The sequence below is a fragment of the Cebus imitator genome, unplaced genomic scaffold (assembly GCF_001604975.1).
Source record: "Cebus imitator isolate Cc_AM_T3 unplaced genomic scaffold, Cebus_imitator-1.0 Scaffold0, whole genome shotgun sequence".
In the NCBI taxonomy this organism is placed as follows: Eukaryota; Metazoa; Chordata; class Mammalia; order Primates; family Cebidae; genus Cebus; species Cebus imitator.
In genome coordinates, this window is record NW_016107315.1 from 4,875,903 (window position 1) to 4,886,659 (window position 10,757).

The window sequence follows — 10,757 nt, forward strand, 5'->3', positions numbered from 1 at the left end:
ATGGAATCTCTCTCTGTCTCCAGGCTGGAGTACAGTGGTGTGATCTCAGCTCACTGCAACCTCAGCCTCCAAGGTTCAAGTGATTACCCTGCTTCCGCCTCCTGAGTAGCTGGGACTACAGGCCCACACCACCATGCCCGGCTAGTTTTTTGCATTAGTAGAGACAGGGTTTCACCATGTTCGCCAGGATGGTCTCGATCTCCCGACCTCGTGATCCGCCTGCCTCCCAAAGTGCTAGGATTATAGGCGTGAGCCACCGCGCGTGGCCAACCAGGTACATTTCGGTATCCTCCCACTTATACCTTTCTTGGGGACTGGCATATAGTTGGAACTCAATAAATGCTTGGACCTGAAAGGAGGATACCAAACCTACCTTAATTTGGCAGTCCAGCTGCTTACCTGCCCTGGGGCAGAAATGTCTGCTTTTCCACAATCCCTGAAGAATGACAACCCATTACTGGTTTAACTTGTGCCTAAAATGTCTTCAGAAACCTTCCACTGGAATTGTAAAGCTGAATGTTCTTATTTTTAAGACCATACAAGCATCCGAACTATTGAAGAATTGGCTGGAAAGATAGAATTTGAAAACGAATTGAACCACGTGTGTGCTCATTGTCAAGATTCATCCTTCAAGGAGGAAGCCTGGGCCCTGCTTGTGGACAAGAGTCCTCAGAAGGCCTCAGATACTGACCCTGGCAGCCTCAAACAGGCTTTTGATGATCATAATATCATTGAGACTGTTCTGGACTTGGAAGAGGACTACAATGTGATGACCTCTTTTAAATATCAAATTGAGTAAGGACAGTTGATCTAAGCCTTACAGCAGGAGGCAGCTCTTGAGCCTGAGCAGAGGCAGCCACAATGGCCATCAAGGGCCACATTTCTCAAAAAGTTGGCAGAACCTGAATTACCAGACTGTTTTTAACTCCCAGTTGTGTCCCTTTTTAAGCTGTGAGACCAGTTTTTGAATGCTATTTCTTTGAAGTGTTTCCTATTGTTATTATTTTTTTACTTGACATCTTGAATGTGTTTTTTTGATTGATGTTCAGTATACCCAGTATCCAAGGTAGGTGTGGGTTGTGGGCCTCTGCTGTGTCTCTTGGTGTTCTTTTCCATGGGCCCCTAAAAAATACAGGAGTGGCCAGGTACAGTGGCTCACACCTATAATCCCAGCACTTTGGGAGGCCAAGGCAGGAGGTGGATCACTTGAGGTCAGGAGTTCCAGACCAGCCTGGCCAACATGGCGAAAACCCATCTCCACTAAAAATACAAAAATTAGCCAGGAGTGGTGGCTTGCACCTATAGTCCCAGCTACTCAGGAGGCTGAGGCAGGAGAATTGCTTGAACCCAGGAGGCGGAGGTTGCAGTGAGCCAAGATTGCACCACTGCACTCCAGCCTGGGTGACAGAGCAAGACTCCGTCTCCAAAATAATAATAATTTAACTGGGCATGGTGGTTCATGCCTGTAGTCCCAGCTACTTGCGGGGCTGAGGCTGGGGGGATCACTTGAGGCCAGGTTGCAGTGAGCTGAGATCGTACCACTGTACTTCAGCATGGGTGACAGAGTGAGACCCCATCTCAAAAAAAAAAAAGGAAACCGAATCTCAGGGAAGTGCCCACCTCCTGAGCTAGTAAGAGAGGAAGGAATATAGGGGTGAGGGAGAGCTGGCAAAAGGTTGTTTTTTTGTTTAGGTTTTAAAGACTAGTGAAGTTAGTATAAGAACTGGGGAAAGAGTAGAATAAGGAGTTAGATCCATAAGTGTGAATAGTCAATTGAGATAACTCACTACCTTTGGAGTAGCCAGGGCTGTTTATAAGTGCTAATATCTGAACAAACCAAAAGTTGGGGAGAAAGGGCTAACAGCTGAGTGACTGCCTGACAGGTTATCTTTTAGGCCAGTGACTCTGGCACAGGGAAGGCTTCCCAGCCAGCAACACCCCTTACCACAGGTCTAGTGATTTCTTTGGGCTCGCAGGTGGAGGCTACACACCCACTCCTTAGCAGAGCTTGGCCTAGCACTGCTGGTGCCTCAAGAACTATGGCATGGTTAGACCCTGGCCACTTGACTGGATGTGACTCCCCAGTGGGCATGGCCTGGTTCCCAACCAGTTATGGCCACTGCCACTGCTCTGTCTGGGACAGTAGTCGAGTTCAAGGCTAACTAAAGGCTCCTTCCAGGCCACCTACCACTCAGTCCCTGCAGGAGGTAGCACGCTCAATAAGCATTCACAGCCTTTGGAGTCAGAGGCCAATTTCTTCTCCCTGAGCAAGAAGAATGGAAGCAAATGAGAAGTGCTCACAGCATGCTTCACTGCCCCTGCTCAGGTGAAGAATAGGCTCTCTGGATGGAGAAATGTCAGGCTAACTTGATATTCAGAAAAACAGATCTCAAAACAATGCCTTCCAAAGAATACATATGGATGTGGATGCATACTCTCCTATAGATGAAGTGGAGCTTAATTCCTGTCCTTCCTCTCATATTTCCCACCTCATTACCACCCTTTGAAGATGAACTAGACTTAGTGATTCTTCCCACGACTAAAGTAGGAAAAGTCACAAACTTATAGTGGGGAAGCCTGGCAAATACCTAACCAAGTGATGTCATGAGAGGGGTGCATTACTTCTGGTATTCCTACCAAAAACCCAAATTCCCAGTATATGATCGTGAGACAAATGTCAGACAAATCCAGACCTGAGGGATATTCTACAGGATACCTGCCAGAACTCAAGACTGTCAAGGTGGCCGGGTGCAGTGGCTCATGCCTGTAATCCCAACACTTCGGGAGGTCAAGGCAGGTGGATCACTTGAGGTCAGGAGTTTGAGACCAGCCTGGCCAACATGGCAAAACCCCATCTCTACTAAAAATACAAAAATTAGCCAGGTGTCATGGCATGTACCTGTAGTCACAGCTACGCAGGAGGCTAAGGCAGAAGAATTGCTTGAACCCAGGAGATGGAGGTTGCGGTGAGCCAGCATCCCACCACTGCACTCCAGCCTGGGCAACAAGCAAGACTCCGCCTCAAAAAAAGAAAAAAGAAAAGAAAAAAGGAAAAAAAAAGACTTGAAGTTATAAAAAATAAGGAAAGGCTCGGGCTGAGCATGGTGGCTCACACCTGTGATCCCAGCACTTTGGGAGGTCAAGGCAGGTGGATCATGATGTCAGGAGTTCAGGACCAGCCTGACCAATATGGTGAAACCCTGTCTCTACTAAAAATACAAAAATTAGCCAGGTGTGGTGGCACAAGCCTGTAGTCCCAGCTACTTAGGAGGCTGAGGCAGGAGAATCACTTGAGCCCAGGAGGCGGAGGTTGCAGTGAGCCAGGATCGTGCCACTGCCCTCCAGCCTTGGCGACAGAGCGAGACTCCATCTCAAAAATAAATAATTAATTAATTAAGGAAAGACTCCAAAAATTATCAACAGGCCACTAAAGACTAAGGAGACACAATGGCTAAATGCAACACAGAATCCTGGAGTGCATCCTGGAACAGAAAGAGAACATTATTGGAAAAACTGATAAAATTTGAATAAAGTCTAGTGTTTAACGAGTTGATGTTTCTTAGTTTTGATAAATGTGTCAGAGTTCTGTAAGATGTTAACATTGGAGAGCCTGAGTGAAGGGTATATATGAGGTATCTTTTCTGTAAATCTAAAGTTATCCCCAAACTAAAAATGCACGTAATTGCACTTTGGATCAAGTGGAATTGATCCCAAGTTTGTGATAATGTGTATGAGCTCACATGTGCAAAAAAACTGTTGGGAGTAGTGGATAAGAGGGTAGTCTTTCTGTCAAATGTATTTTCTAATTTATCTGTAATGAACGTGTCGCTTCTGTAAAGACAAAAGCTGGGTTTTTTTTTTGTTTTTTTTTTTTTTTACTATTTTGTCCTTTTTTTTACATTTCAGAAATAGCATTTTAATTAGTTACTTATTCATATTTTTTTTTTTTTTTTACTATTTTGTCCTTTATTTTACATTTCAGAAATAGCATTTTAATTAGTTACTTATTCATAGAGCTGTGGATGGCACCCCCTTTTTTTTTTTTGAGATGGAGTTTTGCTCTTGTTGCCCAGGATGGAGTGTAATGGCGTGATCTCAGCTCATCACAACCTGCACCTTCTGGGTTCAAGCCATTCTCCTGCCTCAGCCTCCCAAGTAGCTGGGATTACAGGCATGCGCCACCACGCCTGGCTAACAAAAGCAGTTTAAAAACACCCATCTCCAGTCAACTAGCCACAGACATCCTTCACCAGGTACCTGTCCAGACTCGACCTTCAGTTTCTGGAGTGGAGCCTAGTGCCACAACAGGAGGGCTTGGCAGGACCGTGACTCGGGGGCCGTCATTTTTTGGGGGAGCTGGATCTGCAGGAGCTGGATTCTCTAGGTCTGAAAGAGCTGTTTCTTAGGAGCTCAGTTAGTTCACTGGTTTACTGGTCAGGGCCTGGCCCCTACCAGGTGGGGCTTTGCAGAAGTGCCTGTATTAAATGGGGTTCTAGCCAGGCTTGGTGGCTCACATATATAATCCCAGCACTTTGGGAAGCCAAGGTGGGTGGATCACTTGAGGTCACAAGTTTGAGACCAGCCTGGCCAACATGGTGAAACCCCATCTCTACTAAAATTACAAACATTAGCCAGCATCGTGGTGCATGCCTATAGTCCTAGCTACTCGGAAGGCTGAGGCAGGAGAATCGCTTGAACCCAGGAGGCAGAGGTTGCAGTGAGCTGAGATTGTGCCGCTGCACTCCAGCCTGGGCGACAGAGCAAGACTCTGTCTCAAAAAAATAAGTAAATAAATGGGGATCTATCCCTAACTCTAGAAGACTTTGAAATGGATTTATTTTTTTCCTACCTGGAGTAAAGACTTGGGAATAAGGGCCCAGCACAGGGTGGGGGTGGAGAAGAAGGGAGAGTACAGGCTCTCCCTGGCCTGAGAGACAGGTATGCCTTTGCTTAAGCAAAGCCTTTATGTAAAAATTCAGATTTGCCAAACAGGCAATTCACCCTGGAATCCTTGAATGTGGAACTTTTCCTCACTATAGAAATGTAGCTGTACAGTCAAGCAGGTGAGCCCTGAGCCTCCCCATGCCAATGCCAGATTAGTAGGGAGTGGGCATATAGGCCTCCTTATTTCCCTGTGACATAGACTACTCCTGTCTCTGCATCTCAGGCTCTCTGAGGTGCCCAAGAACTTCCCACCTTCATCATCTGTGTCTAGGCAGTGAGCAGATGCATGCTTATTTGCTCATAACAGGGTTTAGGGAGCTCTTCTCCAGGGATTTAGTTGAAGGGGGAACAGAAGCCCAGAATTTTAATAAAACTTCCTTAGGTTTGCAAGGAGTTAGGACCAAAGCCTTCTCAGGGAGACTCGATAGTTGACCTTGGTCATGACTCAGAAACTTAAAATGTTTTACATCATTCAGTTCTCTTCCGACAGTTCATCTTGGCAAGCCAAACAATCACTGAATTGTTTCCGTGGAAACACCAAACCGCAATTTGGATTACCAGAATCAAAATAGAAACAAGACAGCTTCAAAAATAAATAGCATTGGAACTTGCTAGTCACAAACTGCAAACTCAAGCCATAGCACAAGGCATATGAGAAGCTGGACTCATCCAACCCTATGACAAGAGGTTTCCAGGATCCATGGCTGCATCCCACCAGTGTTCATGCCAAAGCCACTTGAAACCAGGGTTGTAAGCCAACCGATGAGAAACTTTGTAACAATACTGAAGGGAGGAGCTGGTCTTTAGATGCTTCTAGAAGGAGAGATTTTCGAGCTGGAGGGGAAGGCTGAGAAGAAATGGCAGGAACAAGGAGAGAGATAAGTGAATGATGGAGTGAAGTTCCAGCAGGGAGCACAGAGTCACAGCTGAGGCCCGGGAGAAAAGCAGCAATTCTTCCAAAGGGGCAGTTCAAGACGTCTGGCTGCAGGCTGGAAATAATGACCCTGCCCTCAGTTCATTCGGATTCCTGTGTTCCCCACACTCACAGGCATCACTGCCTGTGTAGCTACATGGATCTGTTTCTAGATTCTGAACTCTTGCCACTTGAGCTCTGGGAGCACTTACATTAGCACACCTCTGTCTCTAAGGCTCAAGTCACCACAATTGGGCATGGGAACCTACCTTCTCATTTCCAGGGCTCAGGGTTCCCTTTACCCATCCCTCTGCTACTCCCTCCCTCTTAGGATAGGGGAGCCAACTCCTGGCACACCTGCCCTGATTCCTTGGCATTCTCCTGGGCCCACCCCACCACCAACTTTCAATCCCAGGGATGATTCCAACAGCATCAGGAGACCAGGAGGAAGGAGACAGACAACCTGGGGTCCTGTGTCCCTCACATTTTCACTCAGGAATGTGGTGATAGAGTAACACCATTCTGCCACCTGGTGAAATTGTGAGTTGTCAATGTTCAAAAGTGGATGAAGAAGATTTGTAAAAGAGACCTAGCTCAGGCCAATCTCTCTCCTGAAATGGCTAGACCAGGGGCTCACCTGGTTTCAGAGTGCTACTTTTTCCTTTTTTTTTTGAGACGGAGTCTCTCTCGCCCAGGCTGAGGTGCAGTGGTGAGATCTCGGCTCACTGTAACTGCTGTCTCCTGGGTTAAGTGATTCTTCTGCCTCAGCCTCCCAAGTAGCTGGGATTACAGGTGCCCACTACAATATCCAGCTAATTTTTGTATTTTTAGTAGAGATGGGGTTTCACCATGTTGGCCAGGCTGGTTTCGAACTCCTGACCTCAAGTGATCTGCCCACCTTGGCCTCACAAAGTGCTGGGATTACAGACATGAGCCACTGTGCCTGGCCCAGAGTAGTACTTTTTTTTTTTTGAGAAGGAGCCTCGCTCAGCCTCCCAAAGTGCTGGTATTACGGCATGAGCGACTGCACCCAGCCGTAGAGTGGTACTTCTGATTGAGCCACAAGATGTTTTAATGTTGTAGCAAAGACCAATGAGTCATGCAAACCATGGGAGGCCTTGGGAAGCCAATACATCTGATTATAGATGATTATTGAAAAGGCTTTGGGCCAGGCGCAGTGGCTCAAACCTGTGATCCCTGCACTTTGGGAGGCTGCTTGAGTGCAGCAGTTTGAGATCAGTCTGGGAAACAGGGAGACACCATCTCTATTTTTAAATTGTCTGTGTGTGTCATGGTCTTACTCTGTTGCCCAGGCTGAAGTGCGTGCAGTGGCATGATGTCACCTCACTGCAATCTCCGCCTCCCGGGTTGAAATGGTTTTTCTGCCTCAGCCTCCCAGGTAGCTGGGACTATAGGCATCTGCCACCACACCTGGCTAATTTCTGTATTTTGTAAAGATGAGGTCTGGAACTCCTGAACTTAAACAACCGTATCTGCCTCAGCCTCCCAAAGTGTTGGGATTATAGGCGTGAGCCACTATGCTTAGCCTATATTTAATTTTTTTAAATAAAAAACTTTAAAAAAAGAAAAGGCTCTGTCATCTTGAGACAAACTGTGGCTAAAGCTATTTGCATTCTCCTGGGAAATTGTGGGAGAACATTAATATTTTAGGTTCCAACTAAATATTTAGAGTGAACAAAGGTTTACTTAGGAAATCTATTTGAAAATGGATCCCAGCAGTAGTGGGGAAGGACTCTGTGTTCTAGGCTGTCCGGAAATTGCCTGATTTGATGAAGAGTTTTGGCCTCAGGCCTAGCATAAACTCGCTCATTCCTGTAATCCCAGCATTTTGAGAGGCTGAGGTGGGCGGATGGCTTGAGCCCAGGGGTTGAAGACCAGCCTGGGCAACATGGTGAAATCCCATCCCTACAAAAAATATAAAAATTAGCTGGGTGTGGCCAGGCACAATGGCTTATACCTGTAATCCCAGCACTTTGGGAGGCCGAGGTGGGCAGATCACCTGAAGTCAGGAATTCGACACCAGCCTGGTCAACATGGTGAAACCCCATCTCTACTAAAAATACAAAAATTAGCTAGGCATGGTGGTGCCCACCTGTAATTCCAGCTACTTAGGAGGCTGAAGCAGGAGAATCACTTGAACCCAGGAGGCAGAGGTTGTTGCAGTGAGCTGAGATCATGCCATTGCACCCTAGCCTGGGCGACAGTCAGACTCTGTGTCAAAGAAAAAAAATGGCCAGGCACAGTGGCTCATGCCTGTAATCCCAGCACTTTGGGAGGCCGAGGTGGGTGGATCACAAGGTCAAGAGATTGAGACCATCCTGGCCAACATGGTGAAACCCTATCTCTACTAAAAATACAAAAATTAACCAATGTGGTGGTGGGTGCCTGTAATTCCAGCTACTCAGAGACTGCAGCAGGAGAATCACTTGAACCCAGGAGGTGGAGGTTGCAGTGAGCTGAGATTGCACCATCGCACTCCAGCCTGGGCCACAAGAGTGAAACACCATCTCAAAAAATAATAATAATAAATACATTGATACATGTGAATGTGGAGACAATTTGGTACTGTAGTCAGCTTAATTTCCATCCTTGGGCTGTAGCTGAAGTTGTATCAGAGGGAGAACGCCCTGGGTAGCTTTTTGGGCCCCAGGTCCATAGACATCCCACCACATCTGCCTCTGGGTAGCCACATACAGCTCCAGGAGCATCTCAAGAGCCAAAAACGTTGATTGCCCCAGGGACATGCTTGGGCTGTGTCACCCTCACCAAATCTGGCAGGAACACAGTAGTTAATTTTTTTTTTTAAGCCTTAAGAATAAATTAAGAAACAACATCCTTTTCTGATGATTATCAGAGACAGGCAGTGTAATTTTAATTAACCCAGTCTTATTAGGAGATAAGTTTACTGTTCATTCTACAAAGATACTTAACTCATGGAACACTGAGTCACTCTGAGCCTTGACTTCAATACACAAAATTAAATACTTCTGAAGAAATACAGAATTTAACTCACAGCAGGATCAAAGAACAAAGGGTCTTGCTTTGGTATTTCAAAGTTGGACACAGTTCTCAATAAGAAGACCAAAGTCATAAATATTAATGGAGTCTCAAGTCTGAATTCAAATGACTAATCATTAAACTGTTCGACTTAGAGTAATAAAAGATTTCTAGATACAGACCCCTCCGGCATTTAGTCAATCTGTGAAAGGCTAGAAATAACCCATTGTGTGGCTGGACTCCTTCCATATCTTCCTTGCACAGGCAATGAAATCCAGCAGGGAAAGCAGTGGAGGTGGCAGAGGGCAGGGTGAGAAGACACCCAGTGAGGACCGAAGGGAGAAGAGGGGCCAGGGCAGCCTCGTGTACAGCTCATACCTGAACTTCCTTGGCCTCAGAGAGGTTTGCTGTGCTTGCCCACGGCTCCCTACAGGCCACAGGAGGCCCTTGGTCTGGAAATGAGAGTGAGAGTAGTTTAGGTATCTGGCAGCCCTGCCATAGGTGTCCCAGGAAAATTCTGCTCCTCCATAATGAGACTTTGATGGGACACACATCCCTGAAAATAATGTAAAAATTAAAAAACAAGAATCATAGCTTTCTACAGTGGTCCACTCAGTGGCCCCAAAGTCAGCTACAGTACTGGCTTGGAAATGGGCAAATTCTGGAAACTATCCATCCCATGAGGATCTTCACCTTCATATAATATAGGAAAAGGAAAAACCAGTTTGAATGGGTGGTGTTTATTCAAACTCATCTTGTGAGAGCTTTAGGAACTAAAAAGATGATATGTATCTGATTTTTGTTTTTAAGAGACAGGGTCTTGGTCTGTTACTCAGGCTGGAGTGCAGTGGCACAGTCATAGCTCTCTGTAACCTCAAATTCCTGGGCTAAAGTGACCCTCCCATCTCAGCCTCCCAAGTAGCTGAGACCACAGGTACACACTGCCAGGTCTAGCTGATTTTTTTTTTTTTTTGGTAGAGATGGTGTCTCACCATGTTGCCGAGTTTGGTCTGAGCTCCTGGCCTCAAGCAGTCCTCCTGAGTCAGCCTCCACAAGTGCTGGGGTTACAAGTGTGAACCACTGTCCGTAGCTTCTATTTGATTTCTTAGGTAAACTTAAAACATTAAACTGAGAAATAAGTTTGATAAACTTGAAAGAAAAAAATAAGTCTGGAGCAATGGCTCACGCCTATAATCCCAGCACTTTGGGAGGCAGAGGCGGCTGGATCACGAGGTCAGGAGTTCAAGACCAGCCTGGCCAACATGGTGAAACTCTGCCTCTACTAAAAATAACAAAAATTAGCTGGGTGTGTTGGCAGGCACCTGTAATCCCAGCTACTTGGGAGGCTGAGGCAGGAGAATTGCTTGAATTGGGGAGGCAGACGTTGCAGTGAGCTGAGATAGCACCACTGCACTCCAGCCTGGGTGACAAACCAAGACTGCATCTTGGGGAAAAAAAAAAATATATATATATATATATATATATACACACACACACACACACACACACACACACACACACATACACATACATATATACATATATATGTTTTTAAATGTTTTATCTTAATTTCTGATTACAAAAAAATACATGCATTACCAAAATTGAAAAAATAACTTTTAAATAGGCTGGGCATGGTGTCTCACACCTGTAATTCCAGCACTTTGGGAGGCCAAGGTGGGTGGATGACCTGAGGGCAGGAGTTCAAGACCAGCCTGGCCAACATGATGAAACCCCGTCTCTACTAAAAATACAAAAATTAGCCGGGTATGGTGGCAGGCGCCTATAATCTCAGCTACTCAGAAGACTGAGGCAGGAGTATTGCTGGAACCCAGGAGACTGAAGTTGCAGTGAGCCAAGGTCACGCCATTGCACTCCAGCC

The 10,757-nt window shown here is 46.1% G+C and overlaps 1 protein-coding gene across 3 annotated transcripts in view; it reads left to right on the forward strand.

The window, feature by feature from the left end:
* CUNH3orf62 (chromosome unknown C3orf62 homolog) overlaps window positions 1-1,084 on the forward strand; it is a 6,187-nt gene extending 5,103 nt beyond the window's left edge. For 2 of the 3 annotated variants that reach the window (XM_037743655.1, XM_037743684.1), the window contains one exon: window positions 534-1,025. In XM_037743655.1, coding sequence (XP_037599583.1) covers window positions 534-799 — 266 coding nt within the window. In that variant the 3' untranslated portion in view covers window positions 800-1,025. Of the gene's footprint in view, window positions 1-533 lie in introns of all 3 variants that reach the window. The other variant, XM_017506178.2, reaches the window with a different exon arrangement.
* Window positions 1,085-10,757: the final 9,673 nt, after the last annotated feature.